Below are 22,749 nucleotides of genomic sequence, written 5' to 3' on the forward strand. Positions count from 1 at the left end.
AAGATTTTCAACACATCTTCAAAAACAACCCCCTAAAGTTTGGAACGCCTTTGGATTTTACAAGAAGGGACACAAAACTTGAGCGCCAAGGTGTCGAGGGAGTCCGGTTCGGGGACCTTAGGATCTGGTCTCTGCTATTTGCAGACAATGTGGTCCTGATTGCCTCATCGGGCTGTGACCTTCAGTGTTTGCTGGGGTCGTTTGCAGCTGAGTATGAAGCTTCTGGGATGAGACTCGGAACCTCCAAATCCGAGGCCATGGTTCCCTGTTGGAAAAGGGTGGGTTTGGAATGAGGTCCTGCCCCAGTGGAGGAGTTCCAATATGTCGGGGTCTTGTTCACGAGTGAGGCAAGGTTGGAGTGCGAGGTCGACAGGCGGATCGACATGGCTTTTGCAGTAACGCGGTCGCTGTACCGGACCGTCGTGGTGAAGAGAGAGCTGAGCCGGAAGACAAAGCTGTCAATTTACCCTCCGCATCTATGTTCCCACCCTCACATCTGGTCATGAGCTTTGGGTCAAAAGAACGAGATGGCGGATACAAGCGGCTGAAATGAGTTTCCTCCGTAGGGTGGCTGGACTCACCCTAAGAGATAGGGTGAGGGGCTCAGTCATCCGGGAGGGGCTGCTCCTTCATATGGAGAGGAGCCATTTGAGCTGTCCGGATGCCTCCCGGACGCCTCCCCGGTGAGGTGTTTCGGGCATACCCGGCATGGAGACCTAGGACACGCAGACCTAGGACACGCTGGAGGGATTATGTCTCACAGCTGGCCTGGGAACACCTTGGCGTCCTCCTAGTGGAGCTGGAGGAGGTGGCCGGAGACCAGCAATTCTGGACTTCCCTACTGAGACTGCCGCCCCACTACCCGGATAAGCGGAAGAAAATGGATGTATGGATAAAAAACTGACTTTGGTAAACGCATAAAAAATAATACAAATAAATAAAAATAAAAAATGACTCAAAGTAAAAAAAACAAACAATAAAAATAGATTATAATTAAAAGTGGAAAAGAAATGATTAAATCAAACATAAATAACTTAAACGAGGGAAGAGCTTCTTGAGACGTCATCTGTACTTCTGTGAAGAAGGTGTCGGACATTTCGCTCCTCATCCGAAGAGCTTCGTCAGCGAACTAACAAGTGCTGGTAGCCTAGGCCTTAAATACAGTAAGAGTGGGCGGAATTGGTGTGCCAACGCCCTCCTCCTATTGGTTCCTTACACTAAGCCTGGGAGGAGTTGTGGTCTAATCCTCTCCTTCCATTAGCACCTCCAATCAAAGGGAAGTGTAGCTCCCTGTATTTGGGTATGAATGACTCTGATACTGGCTCGTTAGCATCTATTGTTCTGGCTCGGCCCTGGCTCCACCTCATTTGCAAGACTAAGAGCTGTGGGTTTTGGTCTCAGTAACTTGCTGAACACAGGGTCCAAATTAAACCTCAAACCACCATTCCGATTCAATGATGGGTTCTGTTGTTTGACAAAAATAGCTTCCTTTACTCCTCATTCAAACCATCTGTTTTCTTTGGCCAAAATCTTTACCTCGCTGTCCTCAAAAGAGTGAGTGGTTGCTTTAAGGTGTAGATGTACTGCTGATTGAGGACCACTAGCATTGTCCCTGCGATGTTGATAAAGCCTTTTTTGGAGCATTTGCTTAGTTTCCCCAATGTAGTGCTCTTTGCATTCCTCATCTTTACAGTGGATGGAATAGACCACATTGCTCTGTTTTTGGTTTGGAGCCTTGTCTTTAGGATGCACTCATTTTTGTCTCAGGGTATTTACTGGTTTGAAATAAGTAGGAATTTTGTGTTGTCATAAGATCCTCTGGAGTTTTTCGGAGACCCCCCCTACATAAGGGACTACCACTCCTCTCCTTTTTGCTTCTGTGGGCTTTTGGCTTTCTGTCCCTACTCTCTTCTTTTGACATTTGTTAAAAGCCCACCGCGGGTACCCACAGGTTGAGAGCGCTCTCTGGACATGTTGTGTCTCCTTTTTCTTTCCCTCAGCACTAGTTGGTATTTGTTCCGCTAAATAACTTAAAAGTGTAAAAAAAAAAATAAGACAAATAAAAGTATAATGAATAAATAAAAACAAAAGTGACTTCAATAAAAGCATAAAAATAATACAAATAACTAAAAATGAAAAAAAACAATAAAAATAAATTATAAATAAAAGTGTAAAATAAATAATTAAAGCAAATATAAATAACTTAAAAGTGTGTTCCATGTGGTGAGTAGCTATACGTTTGATGGCGTCAATGTGTTGTGTTGTGTTGTGTGGGAGGCATATTTCGGGATTACACCTGGACAGTGTTGCGAGTGAACAATGGCACTCACTTTTATTGCAAATGTTGATCTGAAATCCAAGGGGAACGAAGGATTTGGAGGGGGAGGAGCGATTCGTCAAAAAGAGACATTTTTACGAGTGTATCAGTTTATCACAGATTTTTCGCCATTCGTCGGTGGGCTTTGAACGCAACCCTCCGTGAAAAGCGGGGCTGTGCTACACTCCAAAAAGGCAGCATGTGTGTTACCTGCCGATAAACGACAATGATGAACATACGTACAGTATGTATAGTATTGCAGTAAAACTACCCAAGCTGCAGAAAACCCCAAGTAAGCACAGCAGAAATCTGCAATGATTTTGTGTTGGACTCACGCGAGGGTTGGATTCCAGCTGCGTGAGGAGGCGGTCCCAATTCTCTGGGTCATAGTTGACCCGGTAGTATCCGGTACAGCCAACGTTTGCCAGGATCCACTCTCCATCCGTGGAAATGAACTGGTCCTTTTTAACTGTTCCAGAGTACAAAATACTGCTCAGAAGTAGTATTGATGAAGACATAACAATGCAGTTGGATAAAGCACACCCAAGAAGCTTTTTTCTTGTAAAATACCCCAAAATACATGTGTGAAATACTTACAAAGTATAAGAAATAATATAGCATAAGACAAAAAAGTAAATGTGTAAAAAAAAAAAGTGTAAACGCTACAAAAACTTGTGAAATAGTGCATATATTATGTTTTTCCTGCTAAATGTTTTCCTTTCCTTTACTTTTCAATGACTTTATTAAAAGTGCAAAAAAAAGAAAACAAATCCAAATATAAATGACTTACAAGTGTAAAAAATGTAAATAGAAGAAATAAAAATGAATTAAATAAAAGCAATAAAAAATAATACAAATAAATAAAATAAAAACGATGCAACGTTAAAAAACAATAAATTATAAAAATTACTTAATTAAAAGTTTTTAAAAAATCACAATTCATAAAATAAATAATAAAAATTACTTAAATGAAGTGTAAAAATAATTAAAATAAATAAAAAAATAAGTAAAAATAACAAAAATAAAAATGCCTTAAATAAAAGTGTAAATACTACAAAACATTTGTGAAATAGTACATGTGTGTAGTACATTTCCTTATTTGAAAAGAAGCCAAAGCTGCACAAGAGCTACGACATAAACTCACGGCTTTTACACTTGGAGTTGTAGTTGAGTTAAACGCTAGTTCCCTTTTATTCCATTACCCGTGTCGTCGCTTTCCAACCACACCAGAGAAGTTTCAGACGTCGCTGACATCACTCGGATTGGGATGTACCACCAAAGACTGTAAAAGGACAGAAAAGCAGAAAGAAAAGCACAAAGTGAGTTTCCAGCAGCCGTGAAGCATTCTCTTGTGATCAAACACACCAAGTACAAACACACAATCCAATCAGGCCAAAAACATCTGAAAAATAAAGAAAAACTTCCTACACAAATGTAAAAAAACGCAGTTTCGACAGTCGTTTAACAAAATATCTAAGTTTGTAACTTGCACTACAGAAACCCCTACTTTATGGCGCTTCATTGGCTGCAGACCCAAACGTGACAAATCACTTTCCACAAGGTAGGATTCCTTATTTATAAATGGAATACTTTTTGGTACTTACAGCATGGAAAGCCTGTTTACCACCTTCTAAATGTACTATTTCACAAATGTTTTAACATGATTAGAGCCTTCTAGACATGAAATAACACCCCTATAGTCACCTTTACACTCCTATATAGTACACATATAGTACACACCCAATATAGTAGACATAACAAGAGAAAATAATACGTATAGGACACAAAAAACCTGTTTATCACCTTCTAAATACACTTTTTAACATTATTAGAGCCCTCTTGACATGAAATAACACCCCTATAGTCACCTTTAAACTCCTATTACTTAATATATTAGACATAATAAGAGAAAATAAGACATATAGCACCTAAATAAGAGAGAATGATGGTTTAACATGGTATTGTCAGACATACCTGGATTCAAAGGAAGTGTTGTACAGGAAGTGCCTCTGGTAGAGCTCTCCGTTTGTTGTGTTGATGGTAACAACAGGATATCCAATCTGTTTGGTCCATGTCGCCATCAAGGTGGCCACCTCAGTGTGCCCCCCCTCCTCATCCACAGCCTGCAACAATGGCATGTCTTTTTCTTTTCTAAATCATCTTCTTATCATAGACTGCAGTGGTTCTCAACTGGTGGGCGGGGTAATTATGTGTATTCAGGTTTCAAAAGATGATGGAAATGTTTGTAAAATAAAATAAAATGAAAATGAATCAAATAAAGTCTAAAAAAAAAACCCTCTGAAAACAAATACAAATATCAATGACTTAAAAATGTAAAAATAAAAATAGGACAAATAAAAATGTAAAAAAAAAACAAACACAACAAATCAATTATAAAAATGACTTTAAAACCGTTTAAAAAAAAAAAAAAATGACTCCAATGAAAGTATAGAAAGTTATCAAAATGAATACAGATTTTAAATGACTTAAATAAAAAAAGTATGAAAAATAATTAAAAGAAATACAAATATAAATGACTTGAAAGTTTACAAAATAAAAATAGGACAAATAAAATCAAGTTAAAAACACAACAAATACATTGAAAAAATGACTTAAATAAAAGTAAAAAAAGAAAAAGAAATACAAATGATGACAAATAATATATAATAATATATTATAATATCATAATAATATATATAAACTTCAATAAAAATGTAAACAAAAGTCAATAAACAATAAAAATGCCTTAAATAAAAGTGTAGAAATAAATAAAAATGAAAAACAACTTCACAAAACATAAAAAATAAGTAAAAAATGAACAATGACTTCAACAGAAGTGGGTGGTGACTTCATGTCCAATGGAAAATGTGGGTCCCAGGTTGAGGGCGTTTGAGAAGCCCTCATATACTGTATACCGTATGTTACCGCAGTAAGTAAAGTCTTGCCTTTTGGATGCAGTCCCAAAGGTCATTCTGCTCGGCGTTGTCGTACTTGAAGGTTCTGAGATACAGCTGCGACCGTTCCAAATTCAAACATGACAGCAAGATGCATGAAGAAGACAAACTTTTAGCAATGCGCTGCGTGAATACTTTACAGCAGATGAATATTGTACTGCAGGATGCACTCGTAGAAGATGGGAATGTGGAGATATGAGTCCGTGTTTAGTCTTACCTGAATGCCTTTGTTGAAAACTCTTGGCTCCACAGCGTCTGCCAGCATTGTCAGCAGCATAGCTCCCTAGCATGTCAATCAACACGGGCATACTCATTGCAAAGACACCACACACGACATGGTACACCACATACGCTAGCTACACTTTCACTTGGATTCCACCTCCGAGGCACTTTGACACCTTTTACCTACTGATGACACAGCATCAGGAGCAACAGGGGGTTCAGTATCTTGCCGGGAGGATGGAGGATCCAAAACCGCAAGATGACCACTCTACCACCTGAGTCGTGCCGCCCCCACTTGACTACATTTACTACCCCCTTGCGCACATACTCTATGAACACTCCTGCATTCTTATGCTACATTTATTGGAATCCAGACAGACACAATCTTAAAATGAACCAATCAATTTTAGACATTACTCTTGTGCAGGTCTACAATGCTGCTGACGGTCTTGTGGTCCATTCCAGTCTTGTGCAGGTCTACAGTCCTGCTGATGGTCTCGTGCACGTCTACAATCCTGCAATGGTCTTGTGGTACATTCCGGTCTTGTGCAGGTCTACCGTCCTGCAATGGTCTTGTGGTCATTTCAGGTCTTGTGCAGGTCTACAATCCTGCTGATGGTCTATGGGTCCATTCTGGTCTTGTGCAGGTCTACAATCCTGCTGACGGTCTTGTGGTCCATTCCGGTCTTGTGCAGGTCTACAGTCTTGCTGATGGTCTTGTGGTCCTTTCTGGTCTTGTGTAGGTCTACAATCCTGCTGATGGTCTTGTGGTCCGTTCTGGTCTTGTGCAGGTCTACAATCCTGCTGATGGTCTTGTGGTCCGTTCTGGTCTTGTGCAGCTCTACAATCCTGCTGATGGTCTTGTGGTCCATTCCGGTCTTGTGCAGGTCTACAATCCTGCTGATGGTCTTGTGGTCCATTCCGGTCTTGTGCAGGTCTACAATCCTGCTGTTGGTCTTGTGGTACATTCCGGTCTTGTGCAGGTCTACAATCCTGCAATGGTCTTGTGGTCCATTCTGGTCTTGTGCAGGTCTACAATCCTGCAATGGTCTTGTGGTACATTCTGGTCTTGTGCAGGTCTACAATCCTGCTGATGGTCTTGTGGTCCATTCCGGTCTTGTGCAGGTCTACAATCCTGCTGATGGTCTTGTGGTCCATTCTGGTCTTGTGCAGGTCTACAATCCTGCTGATGGTCTTGTGGTCCATTCTGGTCTTGTGAAGGTCTACAATCCTGCTGATGGTCTTGTGGTCCATTCTGGTCTTGTGCAGGTCTACAATCCTGCTGATGGTCTTGTGGTCCATTCTGGTCTTGTGCAGCTCTACAATCCTGCTGATGGTCTTGTGGTCCATTCCGGTCTTGTGCAGGTCTACAATCCTGCTGATGGTCTTGTGGTCCATTCCGGTCTTGTGCAGGTCTACAATCCTGCTGATGGTCTTGTGGTCCATTCCGGTCTTGTGCAGGTCTACAATCCTGCAATGGTCTTGTGGTCCATTCCGGTCTTGTGCAGGTCTACAATCCTGCAATGGTCTTGTGGTACATTCTGGTCTTGTGCAGGTCTACAATCCTGCTGATGGTCTTGTGGTCCATTCCGGTCTTGTGCAGGTCTACAATCCTGCTGATGGTCTTGTGGTCCATTCTGGTCTTGTGCAGGTGTATAATCTTTAGGTCAGCTCTTTAGTCTTTCCCATGGTGGTGTAGAGGTGTGAATGAAAATGTGTGTGTGCGTGAGTGACAGGTGTGTTTCATGCACATGAGTTGAGATGAGGAGTAAAGGGGCAGGACTCGTGTGTGTGTGTGTGTGTGTGTGTGTGCGTGCGTGCGTGTGTGTTTCATGTTCTGCTCCAATAAAGCGACTGTACCATAAAAATGATGGAGTGTTCGTATGTCACCTATAAAATCAGACAGTGCTTGTTGCTGTATAAGTGTACATGTGCGGTTTGAGGGTACCTTGTAGGAGGTGACAGCATCAAATAAGTCAAGTATTTGGGAAGTGGACTGGACATCTTGGTGTGGGACGGCGAGAGGATGTGAAGAAGCCAGAGCATCCTGCTTCAATGCTACATGGAGCGCCGTCATCATCTGCCTTTCTCTCTGCAACACACACGTAATACATGCTCTGTAACACATACTGTACTCTATCACACCATAACACACACTGTACACGATAAGACATACTGCACTCTATCACACATGCGCTATACCACATAGTGTATTATAATAGCTAGTGTATACTAGAGTATAGGTATGAAATAGCGCTGCATGATAGATTAGGGCGGCAATGATGTACGGATGTGATGTTACAGCTTGGAATGTGGGCTGAAGATGGTCCAAGGCCAGTGATGCCATGTATGTAGCAAAGCCTTCTTTCAGCCAAACTTCACTCCACCACGTCATGGTCACCAAGTTCCCAAACCACTGCAAGCAAACACACACACCATCACAGCCTACACTGGAGTCTTTTATTGTCATAAGCAATAACAGTAACAGTCCTTATTCTTGTTGTTGTTGATTGTTATTACAATCAGGATTTCATTATGTAATATGATGTATGTTATTATGTCCACATATTGTGAACGCAATACAATAACATGAGTGAATTATGAGCATGTGTTTTATCTGCCGTCACAACACCACAGCACAGTATGTGTGCCCTTTGGCCTTTGGAATGGCACAAAATACAAATGAGTCATCTCATCTGCATACGGATGTGATAATACGCACAATGAATAACGGGAAACCCGCCTATATGGCAGTTCGTTGGTTCCAGAACTGACCGCCATGAGTGAATTTCCGCAAAGCAGGTTTCAATATCAAGAAATTGAATATTTATTAGATCTAAACATGACATCTAAACATATATATATGTTTATATATATATATACTAAAGTATATACTGTATATATATATATATATATAAACATATATATATGTTTAGATGTCATGTTTAGATCTAATAATGATAAAAAGTGTATATATATATATATATATATATACTGCTAAAAAAAATTAGAGGAACACTTGGAAAACACATCAGATGTAAACTGAGGGAAAAATGATGTTGAATATGTACAACATGGTCACCTATGTTTAGGTCCATCCGGCGCCGCCAGGTTGCTCCTCAGACTGGGAGGAGATCCCCCAGGACACCATCCGTAGTCTCATTAGGAGCATGCCCCCACGTTGTCAGGCATGCGTACAAGCACGTGGGGGCCACACAAACTACTGAGAATCATTTTGAGTTGCTACAATGACATTTTAGCAAAATGGACCAGTGTGCTGCATCATTTTTTCACTTTCATTTTTGGGGTGTCTTTGATTTCCCCCCTCTATAGGGTGATCATTTTCATTTCTATCAAATGATGTGGCATCATTTTGTTACTAATACATCACCCACTTATTATCAGGAAACATATTCAAGATCATTTTTACCCCAGTTTACATCTGATGTGTTTTCCAAGTGTTCCTCTAATTCTTTTGAGCAGTAAGTGTAAGTATATCAAGAGTTTCAGTTTTATTATATAAATATATTTATTTTGTAACATATATTCATAGTAATAAAAAATGCAAAAAAAATTCATTTCATATTTTTAGCATTTTTTAAATATTTGTGTATATACAAACAGTGTTTTAGTTTTATTACTATTATTTATGGACATTTTTATTTATTTTTAAATATACTGCATTTCTTTTGTAATATATATTTATAGTACTTATTTTTTTATTTCATTTGATTATTTTTAGTGTTTCTGTGAAGAAAGTGTCAAACGTTTCGCTCCTCATCCGAAGAGCTTCGTCAGCGAACTAACAAGTGCTGGTAGCCTAGGCCTTAAATACAGTAAGTCTTACTGTATTTAAGGCCTAGGTTAGGCCTTAAATACAGTTAAATACAGTTCGACACCTTCTTCACAGAAGTACAGATGACGTCTCAAGAAGCCTTTCCCTCAATGGACAACTCAGACGTATTTGTAGTGTTATTTTTTATATTTGCACATATACAAACAGTCTTTTTGTTGTATTACTATTATTTATGTACATTTGTATTTATTTTGTACTATAAGAACTATATCTATATAAATGTATTTAATTACTATTATTGATGCACATGTTTATTTTTTACATCTATTTATATTATAGTGTATATTTATCGTAAAAAAAATCAAAAAGTCACTTTTTGAAGTATATATTTTTATATATATTAATTTTGTAGTAGGGTGCTCTGTTAAGCACTTGATGTCACGGAACAATACAGTAGGCACACAGGCCACTTTGTTACGTGCAGTATTGTACGGAAAGCCAGAAGGCAGAACATGAAGCAGTCTGTTGCCCAACCTGGTGTGCCAGTTGATGTGCGATCACGTAGGAGATGGTTTCCTTGTGCAAGAGCGAAGACACTCCCGTTTGGTACAGCAAGACACCCTCGGCGTACGTAATCAGTCCCCAGTTTTCCTTGGCGGCACCAGATAAATCTGGCAGTGCAACTTGATCTGGGGAATGATGCGGAAAGGTCAGGCCATACAGGCAAATGTGTGAAAGTTGAAATAGTTGGGGAAAAAAACAGCAACAGCAGCAGAAATGGAAAAAAAACAACCTGTAATCTCACGAGAATAAAGTCAAAATATTGAGAGAAAAAAAGTTGTATTCCAAGAAGAAAAAAGTCACAATTTTACGAGAATAAAGTTGTAATATTATGAGGCAAAATAACACAGTCAGGAGATCAGGAAGATCTGGGTTGGAATCTCCCTTGGGCATTTCTGTGTGGAGTTTGCATGTTCTCCCCGTGTGTGGGGGGGTTTTCTCCAGGGACTCCGGTTTCCGCCCACATTCCAAAAACATGCATGTTAGGTTCATTGGCGACTCTAACTAAATTGTCCATAGCTATGAATGTGAGTGTAAATGCTTGTTTGTCTATATGTGCCCTGCCATTGTACCCCGCCTCTCACCCGAAGTCAGCTGGGATAGGCTCCAGCATACCCTAGTGAGGATAAGCGGCATAGAAGATAGATGGATGTAGACATGATATAACACCCAATAGTCACCTTTGCACTCCCGTTACCCAATATAGTAGACATAATAAGAGAAAATAAGACATATAATATACAGAAAACCTGTTTACCACCTTCTAAATACACTTTTTTTAACATGATTGGGGACCACTGCTGAACAAAAACAAGAACATCTTGATGATCCCCAGGACCTTCAGGAAAATACTCTGTGGTCTGACGAGACAAAAGTTGAACTTTTTGGAAGGTGTGTGTCCCATTACATCTTATGTTCTTATTCTTTCATTTGTTTTATTTCTTTTCTTGGGAGAATGAACAGAATAAGATTTTCATTGCATGGTATAACTGCTGTTTTACTATGCACATGACAATGAAACTCTCTTGTATCTTGTATCTTGTATCTGGCATTTCAGAAAAAGAACACCATAGCAACAGTAAAACACGGTGGGGGTAGTGTGATGGTCTTCAGGACCTGGAAGACTTGCTGTGATAAATGGAAGCATGAGAATGTTCGGCCATCTGTCGGTGACCTCAAGCTGAAAGCAACTTGGGTTCTGCAGCAGGACAATGATCCAAAACACACCAGCAAGTCCACCTCTGAATGGATGAAGACTTTGGAGTGGTCTAGTCCAAGTCCTGACCTGAATCCTATTGAGATTGTATGTACTTTTATTTATCCCACAGCGGGGAAATTTACTTGAGATGCTGTCGCTGGAAAAGCCTCCAATGTGACTGAATGACAACAATTCTGCAAAATTCCTCCACAGCGCTGTAAGGGACTCATTGCAAGTTATCAGTTGTTGCTGCTAAGGGTGGCCCAACCAGTTAGGGGGCAATCACTTTTTCACACACTTTTTCTGAGGCTGCCACAGCTTAATATTAATAAAGCCATGTCTTCATCCATCACCTTCCATTGTCATTCGGTAGTGGTGAGTAAATATACAGCTCATACTTTTATACTTGAAATGTGTTTTATAGCGGGAGCAATGCCAATTGAAGAGAGAAGGGGGGGCTTCGGGAGCTGAATATAATCTAATCGTTACAATGCTCGTTTTTCTTGTAAATGTTGATCCAAAATTGGAGCACATCAAGCTAGCAGGAGAGTTTGGAGGGGGAGGGAGCGAGCCATGTGTTAAAAATAGACATTTTTGTGGGCATATCAATTACTCACAGATTTTCGCCATTTGCTGCTGGTGGTCTTGGGTCGTAATCACCGTAAACAGCAGGGATCTGCTGTGTGTAATGATACACACATATCAGTTATCCCTCCTTCATGGCGGTTAATTGCTTCCAGACCCGACCGTGAAAAGTCACTTTCCACAAAGTAGAATTATTTAGAAATGGAATATTTTCAAAGAAACCACAATTTAACATGATTAGAGCCCTCTAGACATGAAATAACACCCCTATAGTCACCTTCACACTCCTATTACCCGATATAGTAGACATAATAAGAGAAAATAAGACATAGAAATCCTCTTTACCACCTTCTAATTTAACATGATTTGAGCCCTCTAGACATGAAATAACACCCCTATGTCACCTTTACACTCCTATTACACAATATAGTAGACATCCATCCATCCATTTTCTATACCGCTTCTCCTCATTAGGGTCGCGGGGGTATGCTGACTTTGGGCGACAGGCGGCGTACACCCTGGACTGGTCGCCAGCCAATCGCATTGCACATATAGACAAACAATCATTCTGTCGTGTTTCGCAGGACAGGAGCGAATGCTTTCTGTTGTCCGAGTGCTTTCTGTCCTGCACCCTTATTTTGGCGAGCTGTACTGTGGTGTGGTGTAAGATACAATTGTCCGCACAGCTGCGGACAATTGTTCTTCGTGGCGGTTAAAAGGCCAGCGCCATCGTATGTGCGGCGCTGGTTCATTGTCTGTGTTACCCATGCTTCTCGTCTCTTAGTCAGTGCTGTCACTTACAGTTTACTTACCTTAATTCTACCTGTTGTATTGTTTCCCACAGAGCATTTTTCTCTGTTATCTTTTGTTTATTCCTTTTGTACACCATTAAAGAACCTTTATTTTCTCTGCATACTGGGGGTCAAACACTCGACAGCCACTACTGCACCGTGACACATTCACACTCACATTCATACCTATGGACAATTAAGAGTCGGCAATTAACCTAACATGCCGGTGACATCTTTGGAATGTGGGAGGAAACCAGAGTACCTGGAGGAAACCCACGCACACACGTTGAGAACATGCAAACTCCACACAGAAATGCCCAACGGAGATTCCCATAGTAGACATAATAAGAGAAAATAAGACATAGAAATCCTCTTTACCACCTTCTAATTTAACATGATTAGAGCCCTCTAGACATGAAATAACACCCCTATAGTCACCTTCACACTCCTATTACCCGATATAGTAGACATAATAAGAGAAAATAAGACATAAAAATCCTCTTTACCACCTTCTAATTTAACATGATTTGAGCCCTCTAGACATGAAGTAACACCCCTATAGTCACCTTCACACTCCTATTACCCGATATAGTAGACATAATAAGAGAAAATAAGACATAAAAATCCTCTTTACCACCTTCTAATTTAACATGATTTGAGCCCTCTAGACATGAAGTAACACCCCTATAGTCACCTTCACACTCCTATTACCCAATATAGTAGACATAATAAGAGAAAATAAGACATACAAAACCTGTTTACCACCTTGTAAATACGCTTTTTAACGTGATTACAGTCCTCTGTACATCACATCATTTCACCAAATTACATAGCAAATGTGTCCATGTCTCTATATTGTATATCTATACAGTATGTCGTACCTAGCTTTTTCTGAGGGTAATTGATGTGGAAATGTTTCTCGTAGAAGTCCAGAATGCTTCCGGTCACGTTTGCTGCGTAAGCAGTGTGGCCAGCTTCAGTGGCCTCTGGCCGAGCGTATATCTGAAAAAGCATCAGTCATCCTAAATATTCTCCTGAAAGTCGACAAGTCGGAAACATACCTGAATGTTGACACGCCGGTGTGCGGAGCGGATGGAGGTCAACTCGGAAACCATGAACGCCAGCAAGTAAGTTGACATTTTTGGCGTGGGATGAAAACGAGTCAACTGCCAGTCGTCAGGAAGAATATCCGAGCCTTAGAGAGTACAAAGACCTTTGACTTTTAGCCCGTGCCGAGACATTTCAAGTCACGTGACGTCAACATTCGGCCATCCGTGTCAAAGCTTTTGAGCTTCAGCATGGATGGATTTGATTTACCGGACACTTCGGCATTTCCCAGCGCTGTCGTGCTTAGTCTGTGGACGATGCTGACGTCAAACACCGCTTTCATTTGAGGCTCGTCGAAACAAGGAAACACTCGCCTGGCGCTCGTCGGCTCCAGATTTGTGCTGGCAAGAAACCTACAAGGAAAAACTCATTTCATCTTGTATCGTGTTGTTGCTGCTCCGAGCACTGATACCAACCTGACTCACTCACTAAACTGAATCGGTACATGCGCAGAAAGTTCAGCAGCCGAGCGGTACATACTTGGCTAGCGCTCGTGAAATGAGAGTTTGCATCAAGTACCCGTGAGTCAGTTAAACTCCAGCCTTTGTCGACCACCCGTGAGTCGGTAAAACCCATGAGTCGGTATGGACTCAAGTCTTCTTGAACACCCATGAGTCGGTAGAACTTGAGTCTTTGTTGAGTACCTGTGAGTCAGTGAAACTTGAATCAATGAAAAGTGATTTTTTTTGTCGTTTATCAACAACTCAGTGAAACTCGAGTCTCCTTCCAGTACCCGTGAGTTGGTGAAACTCAAGTCATTGAAACTCGAGTCTTTGTCGAGTTTCCGTTAGTCAGTGAAACTTGAGTCCTTGTCGACCAACCCATGAGTCGGTACAGACTCAAGTAATTGAAACTCAAGTCTTTGTCAAGAATCCATGAGTCAATGAAACTTGAGTCTTTGTTGAGTACCTGTGAGTCAGTGAAACTTGAATCAGTGAATAGAGAGTCTTTGACGTTTACCCTCAAGTCAGTGAAACTTGAGTCTCTGTCCAGTACCCGTGAGTCAGTGAACTCAAGTCTTTGTCTAGTACCTGTGAGTCTGTAAAACTTGAGTCTTTGTCGAGTACCTGTGAGTTTAAAACGTCAGTCTACATTGAGTACCTTTGGGTCAGATAAAAGCAAGTCTTTGTCATTTCCTTGCAAGTCAGAGAAACTTGAGTCTCCATCGAGTATCCGTGAGTTGGTGAAACTTGAGTCATTGAAACTCGAGACTTTGTCAAGTACCTGTTAGTCAGTTAAACATGAGTCTTTGTCAAGTTCCCGTGAATCAGTGAAACTCTGGACTTTGTCGAGTACCCATGAGTCACTGAGCAATGAGTCTTTGTCATTTATGCATAAGTCAGTGAAACATGAGCGTCCATCCAGTACCCATGAGTTGGTAAAACTGAAGTCTTCATTGAGTGCCTGTGAGTTAGTGTAACTTGAGACTTCGTTGCATAATTGAAACTTGTTGGTCAGTGAAACAGGAGTCTTTGTCAAATACCCATGAATCTGTGAAACTCGAGCCGTATCCGTGACATGAGTACAGAGTCTGTGAGTGAATGAACGGTGAGTCTTTGTCGTTTACCCACAAGTCAGTGAAACTCGAGTCTCCGTTCAGTTCCGGTGGGTCGCTAAAACTGAAGTATTTATCGTGTACCCACGAGTCAGAGAAAGTCGAGTATCTGTCGAGCAAAAGTTTGCATTTGTGGACATGAAGGATGACTTTCTCGTTTTTAGCAAAGTCTGAAAGCTATGCTTTGCTAATGCATCAGCATGAAGAAATCTATGTTTGGTTGAAGTCTGAAATATAAAAGCAGACGGGAGCATGGCTGTGAGAATAAAACACGCATGTGAAAGCTCTAGAGAAGATTCGATGTATTTGTGGAGGAGTAGAAGCATGGATAAAATAGCGCTTGAAGAGATCATTGGTATGTTTCTGCGTCAACGTGAACGTTGTCGTTGGCTTCGTAAATCAATATAGACGGATAGATATGATCTAATATCAATATAGACGTTTACTCCCTATATACTCCCTATACTGTATATATCCCTAAATACCCTAACCAAAAACAGTGGATGAACTGTGATGTAAGGGCTAAGCTACGTGCTCGTTCGACTGCATTTGTCATTGGCACCGCCAAAAGGCCAGATATGACCTGAGGAGGTCCATACGAGAGGCCAAAAGACAGTACAGACAGAAGCTGGAGGGCTACTACTCCACCTCAGACCCTCGGCGCATGTGGGCGGGGCTCCAGCACATCACAGACTATCGACAGCGGAGTAGCGTAGCCACGTCCAGCCAAACCACACTTCCAGACGAGCTGAATGAGTTCTATGCCCGCTTTGACACCCAAACTCCTGATGAGCAGAGAGGGTGGCTGGACTTGGGGAGCACACAGGACTCACCTCTCATGGTGACATCAGCTGATGTGCGCAGGGTTCTGAACAAAACAAACCCACGAAAAGCAGCAGGCCCAGACAACATCTCAGGACGTGCACCTCGGGTTTGCTCATCAGAGCTAGCTGATGTGCTTGCTGACATATTTAACCTGTCGCTTGCACAAGCATCTGTACCGACCTGCTTTAAGTCCACCACCATAGTGCTCGTACCCAAGAAGAGCAACGTGACCTGCTTGAATGACTATCGCCCTATAGCACTCACTCCTATTGTTATGAAGTGCTTTGAAAGGATAGTCATGACCCACATCAAAAAGAGCATCCCGGCGGCAACTGTGGACCCTCTACAGTTTGCATATCGCCAGAACCGGTCCACGGATGATGCAGTCAACACTGCCATCCACACAGCCCTTTCTCACCTACAGGGCCAGGACACATATGTCACAATGCTATTTATAGACTATAGCTCTGCTTTTAATACAGTCAGCCCCCACAAACTCACAGATAAGCTCCTCACACTTGGCCTGTCACCCTCCCTCTGTAACTGGGTGTTTAACTTTCTCACAGGCAGGCCCCAGTCAGTCAGAGTCCACAATCGCACATCCAGCTCAAGAACTGTGAGCACTGGGACCCCACAGGTGTGTGTGCTGAGTCCGCTCCTCTACATGCTCTTCACCTACGATTGCGTGCCCTCCCAGAACAACACCAGCATCATTAAATGTGCGGATGACACTACAGTCATCGGACTGATCACTGGTGGTGTTGAAACATCATACAGAAGAGAGGTGGAGGACCTCATAGCTTGGTGTCATGATAACAATCTCCTTCTCGATACAGATAAGACTAAAGAGATGATCATCGACCCAAGAACAAGGGAAAAGGAGCCGCATAGACCCCTGTTTATTGATGAGACTGAGGTGGAGAGGGTGAAAACCTTCAAGTTCCTTGGCACACACATCAGCGAGGACCTCACCTGGTCTCACAACACCCAACAAATTATGAAGAAGTCCCGAAGTCCCAAAGGAGACTTTCTGAGAAGACTGAAGAAATTTGGCATGTCCACCACAATCCTGAGTTGCTTCTACAGATGCACTATGGAAAGTGTCCTTACCGCCTCCATCACTGTTTGGTACGGTAACTGTACAACACGTGATAGGAAGGCACTCCAGCGGGTGATCAAGACCTCACAGAACATTGTTGGGGCAGCCCTCCCCTCACTGCAAGACATTTATAAAACTAGAGTCCTACGAAGAACACACAACCTCATCAAGGACAGCACACATCCACAACACTCATTATTCACACTCCTACCGTCAGGCAGACGCTACAGGAGTTTGAAGTCCAGGACCACAAGGCTGGCAAACAGCTTTTACCCACAGGCCATCAGGCTTCTCAACGAAGCACTCACACACACCGCACGCAACACACGCACACACTCATAGCTCTTTATTTATTTATTTATGTATTTATTTGTATATTTATTTGTATTAATGTCTCTTCTGTTGTTGTTGCTTAATTTATTGGTATTTATGTTTGTTATGTTCTTATTCCTTCTTGTGTTTTCTTTCTTTTCTTGGGAGAATGAACAGAATAAGATTTTCATTGCATGGTATAACTGCCTGTCTTACCATGCACATGACAATAAAACTCTCTTGAATCTTGAATCTACTCAGGGAACATATCTGAAGTTCTAGGAACCTTTGTAAGGAAATGGCCAGTGGTTACTTGAAAACAATTCTTCATTTGAAGATTGGATTTATGTGAGAAAATGCAGACTAAACTTGACATGGCTTTCTCCCAAGCTGAGGAGTTTGGTCCGCGATCATGTCCGTGTGCCGTTATGATGACGGCGTTCATAATTAGCACCTGTCACGCAGTACGGGCCTACATAGGACAGACATACATGAGACTAGTCACCATCCAGCAATCAAAACATTCATGGTTTCAAAGTCAAATGATGACAAAAAATACTAAATGAATCAAATACTGTGATTCAAGAATCACCCAATAAGCCCATCAATACAAATGAATAAATACAATTCTATTTTATATATGTTATCATCCAAATCTACTCATAAATTCAACCATTGTGCACATTGATTTCTAACAGAGATCAAAATATATGAATAATGAAAAACACCATGAAGTAATATGAAGTTAGCTAAATGAATCAAACCTATGAATAATCTTTACCCCGCTGATTGCAGCACTGAACAAACATGGCATCTCCTTTCATTTTCATGCAGATGACTGCCAAATGTATTTGCCACCCACTAAAAATGACCATGCCCCCGCGACACCCGTTCCCGAGTGCTTAAGCCACGTCAAGGTCTGGTTGGCTCCGAATGTTTTGAAGCTTGGCGAGGGAAAGACAGAAGTTATCCTCCTGAATAACAGTGGCCCCCACAGGAACCGTGTCAGTTTGCCACCAGCCTTGGTGTCATAATAGACAGCCATTTTAAACTTCACAAACATAAAAAGTCAACGCTGTTGTAAAATCATGTTGTTATCATCTTCATTTTTATCTTTGCCACATTTCCAACAAGCCGTGCACGTCACGTCTGGACTACTGTAATGCGCCGTACTCTGGAATAAGCCACAAGTCTCTCTCCGGCTTCCAGTTAGTCCAGAACTCTGCGGCACGGCTTTTAACAGGAACCAAAAAGGGGCGGCACATCGCCCTCATTCCAGCCTCCCTGCACCTGTTGTCTGTGCGTTTTAGAATTGATTTCAAGATTCGATTGTTTGTTTTGAAGGCATTGAATGGACCGGCCCCTCAGTGCATCTCGGACCTTAATGTCCAGCGCACACATTGAGTTCCGAAGGCCAGCTCCGACTGGTGGGCCCAAGACCAGACTATAACCGGGGGCACCGGGCCTTTTGCGTAGTTTTCAATGGGTTTTTGTTGGACTTGATTGATTTATTTGTCACCTACTTCTTGTAGTCATTGCTTTTATTGTTTTTACTTCGTGTTTCAAATATTTGACTGTTCTACAGTAAGTGTCTTGGTTTTTACTGTAGTAGTTTGTACTTTTACTTCTTATTTTTTCTGGTTTTACTTGTCTGTGAGCGCACTTTGGAAACAGCGTTTCTAAAACGTGCTACATAAATGAAGTGGTTTGGATTGGATGATGATACTGTATATGGTGAATGAATTCAGTCATTCTTGTTGGTGTGGTTGATATTGATATGACTGAAATAATGATCTCAGCTGTATTTTTTCTTTCTATTCCTGGCTTGGTGTGTATATGATGCAGTATGTGTCTATTTTCATGTCATCATTTGCTGCTGTAAATCAAAGTACAACATATTGGCTGCTATTGTGATGGAAGAAGTTAGTGTATATATTTTGGGACACGCAAACGGTAGTAGCACTGTATAATGTATGTCAACTTACCTTTGTGTGTGCGCTTGAGAGTAAGTGCTGACATAAAGTCCTTGAAGACGGTCTAATATCTGTCCCTGGAAAGACACAAACAAGCTGTAGTTGCTTCCTTTCTCCAGCGCTTCCTTCAAGCCGATCTCCAGGAAGTCACTTTGCTCGGCGTGATGCTCGATGTGAGATATGCTCATGTCCTGGTCCGTGTCCCCGTTCTTCACCGAGGCGTGGCCGAGCGTCAGGTCCCGACTGTGGAGGTAAATGCTCCGCGTCCTCTCCACACAGTGGAAGGCGACGGACGAGTTCCCGGTGAACAGCATGGTCTGGTTGGGAGCGGTGACGTTCACCTCCTCCGGGATTTGGGAGTAGAAATGAGTTTGGAGAAAGATCGTGTAGCGGTCGGGCACCAGACCAGTGGGCAGCCGCATGACGGGCGGCGGTGCAGCGGTGGTGGATGGAAGGGTGGGACGAGGCGTGGGGTTCATGGTGGCAATCTCGGTCTTGTACAAGATGATCATGGTGACGATACTGCCGATGACAGACACGGTCAGGATGATGAAGGCGGTGGCAAAGGCCTTGGAGGTGGAGGTCTTGGCCATCTTGGGTCTCGGTGTGACGGCTCTCTGAACCTGTCCCGCTCGGACCTGCTAGAACTTGTGTGCTTCTGAGTCACTGCCCAAGCGCAAACAGGGCTTGGTCTGCGTTTGGATTAACCATTAACCTGGACATTGAAGAGGGAGCAATGAGTAAGAAATGACACACGACACAACACTCACATTTCACTTGGGATCATATCTCAACGCTTTTTCAACACAATTTGCTTCTACTGATTGCTGTATTCTATGCATTTATTCTTTCTCCTCTTTTGTGTACATGGCTTGTCAATTCTTCCTTCACACACACACACACACATATACACACTTTATTTTTTTAAGTCTGTCCTGTCCAGCCTTTTGGGCAAGTGATATTGTTGATGGAAATGTCATGCATCCCACACAGATAGTTATACACAATATACAGTATACACAATAATAACAGCCATAATTCCACAATATTCATATATACGTATAGTATGTTCAGATACAAACATCACTCACCCTATCTCTTAGGGAGTCCAGCCACCCTACGGAGGAAACTCATTTCAGTCGCTTGTATCCGCCATCTCCTTCTTTCCGCCACGACCCAAAGCCCATGACCATAGGTGAGGGTGGGAACGTAGGTCGACCACTAAATTGAGAGCTTTGCTTTCCCGCATTACTGCAGACGCTATAGTAGGAACACACCCTCTGGTCACCCTTCTTGAAAAGGTGGACCACCACTCCAGTCTGCCAGTCCAATTTAAATGGATTTATTTCAATCCTCAATGAACAGCTACAAAAAATAGAATATAAATCTGCAGAGACTATTAATGTGACGATTCGGCAGAGCCGGGTTTTGGAATCCAGTATGCAGAGTCGAGCAAGTCCTTTAAATAATAATTTATGATAACAAAAGGTGCCCACAAAGTGCCAGGACGATGGCCAGCAGTTCCCGATTAACCACGTCATAATTAGTCTCAGCAGGCGTGAGGCGTCGAGAGAAAAAAGCACATGGGTGCAGCCTCTGGTCGACCAGGGATCTCCGGGACAGGATGGCCCCCACTCCTGTATCTGACGTGTCCACTTCTACAATGAATTGCAAAGATGGGTTAGGATGAGTTAGCACAGGTGCTGTGGTAAATAATGTTTTAAGTTTAACGAACGACTCTTCAGCCTCGGGAGTCCATTTAAACTGAACTTTTATCGATGTCAGCCTTGTCAGAGGTTCGGCCTTGGTGCTAAAAATTGCGAATGAACCTCCTATAGAAGTTCACAAAGCCCAGGAACCTCTGCAAGTGCTTTCTTGTTGTTGGAGAAGGCCAATCAACCACCGCCTGGATCTTGGCGGGATCGGCTCTAAGCTTGTCCTTCTCCACGATGTACCGCAAGAAAGTGACTGAAGCTGCGTGGAATTCACACTTCTCGGCTTTCACGAATAGCCTATTTTCCAAAAGTCGCTGTACATGCTCCTGCAAAGAGTTAGAGAATATTAATATGTCATCTAGATACTGTAAACAAAGCAAAATGAGTTGAGCATGTCACGCAACACATCATTTATGAGACTTTGAAATATAGCTGGTGCATTCATAAGCTCAAACGGCATCACAAGATATTCGAAGTGCCCTAAAAGGGTATTAAAGGCTGTCTTCCACTCATCCCCATCCTTTATCCGGACCAAATGATAAGCGTTTCTAAGATCTAATTCGGTAAAGTACATAACAGCGTGTAAGGAGGAAAACGCTGAATCCATAAGTGGCAGGGGGTAGCGATTCTTAAGAGTTATGTCGTTTAAGCCACGGTAGTCGATACATGGTCGTGAGGACCCATGTTTCTTGTTGACGAAAAAATATCCTGCCCCAAGTGGCGATGACGATGGACGAATAAGTCCTTGATTCTGCGGTGATAACAGTCGTTCGGGTCTCGCTGTGTCCGGGGGTGATCCGGGACGTCGAGCCGGTCGATCTGGGCACTTGGCAATGCTCTGATCCGCCCCCTCCCCTGCAGTACAGACAGAGGTGGAGTCTGCGACGGCGGGAGCGCTCGGCTGATGTGAGACGTCGACCTCCCAACTGCATAGGTTCCTCGGGCGGTATCACCTGTGACTCCTGGATCGGTCCATCCTGGGGAATCTTTGTCACGTAGTTCAGGAGTAATCCATGTCCCCGCCTGGTGGCTCTTGACGTTCCAATGCTCTCCACCACCGCTATCTTCTCACGTTCGCGTCTCTCAGGCGGTTATCCAAACGGATAGCTAGGTTGATGAGCTGGTCCAGTGTAGCCGTGCCATCCTTTACTGCCAGTTCATCTCTAATACGAGCATGTAGGGCTTTACGGAACACGCTCCGCAGCACTACGTCATTGTAGCCGCTCTCTGCTGCTAAAACCCGGAAGCCCATGGAAAATGCAGCCACTGGGCGTTCACCTCGTTTGAGGTCTAGTAGGCGACTACGTGCCTCCTTGTCCCTGATTGGATGGTCAAACACACTCTGGATCTCCGCCGAAAACTTTGAGCGTATGGTAGGAGTGGCTTTGCTGACAGTCATAGCCCATGCTGCAGCTTGACCAGTCAAAAGGCTACCTTGGCTGAGTCAGTGGTGTTGGTGAGTGGCTGCTGGTCAAAAATAAGAGCATTGGTGTAAGAATTGGTTTGGTTTGGTTTGGTTTGGTTTAGTTTATTTGAACATGAAGATTACAATGGAATACATCTCATGATTCATTATTTCACAGTTCCTCATGTCCAAAAGGAGTAGGAAGAAGCAAAGCTTATTTAATCCTACCCCCCATCCATTCTACATCTAGTACAGTACATGTAGTTCACTTCCTGCATTCCATGTCATGTTTTCTGTGATAGTCAGGATAACACATAATAGATAACGGTAAGAC

General features: G+C 42.5%; 1 protein-coding gene across 2 annotated transcripts in view; it reads right to left on the reverse strand.

Moving 5' to 3' along the window:
- LOC129181266 (aminopeptidase N-like) overlaps positions 1-19,951 on the reverse strand; it is a 28,226-nt gene extending 8,275 nt beyond the window's left edge. For both annotated transcript variants that reach the window (XM_054776227.1, XM_054776229.1), the window contains exons 1-12: positions 19,308-19,951; positions 13,742-13,884; positions 13,486-13,619; positions 13,306-13,426; positions 9,824-9,978; positions 7,796-7,909; positions 7,442-7,585; positions 5,489-5,554; positions 5,263-5,328; positions 4,292-4,440; positions 3,520-3,599; positions 2,653-2,786 (exon numbers count right to left, since the gene is read on the reverse strand). In XM_054776227.1, coding sequence (XP_054632202.1) covers positions 2,653-2,786; positions 3,520-3,599; positions 4,292-4,440; positions 5,263-5,328; positions 5,489-5,554; positions 7,442-7,585; positions 7,796-7,909; positions 9,824-9,978; positions 13,306-13,426; positions 13,486-13,619; positions 13,742-13,884; positions 19,308-19,888 — 1,887 coding nt within the window. In that variant the 5' untranslated portion in view covers positions 19,889-19,951. The remainder of the gene's footprint in view (positions 1-2,652; positions 2,787-3,519; positions 3,600-4,291; positions 4,441-5,262; positions 5,329-5,488; positions 5,555-7,441; positions 7,586-7,795; positions 7,910-9,823; positions 9,979-13,305; positions 13,427-13,485; positions 13,620-13,741; positions 13,885-19,307) is intronic.
- Between the last annotated feature and the right edge of the window lie 2,798 nt (positions 19,952-22,749).

The sequence above is a fragment of the Dunckerocampus dactyliophorus genome, chromosome 5, assembly GCF_027744805.1.
Source record: "Dunckerocampus dactyliophorus isolate RoL2022-P2 chromosome 5, RoL_Ddac_1.1, whole genome shotgun sequence".
Classification (NCBI taxonomy): Eukaryota; Metazoa; Chordata; class Actinopteri; order Syngnathiformes; family Syngnathidae; genus Dunckerocampus; species Dunckerocampus dactyliophorus.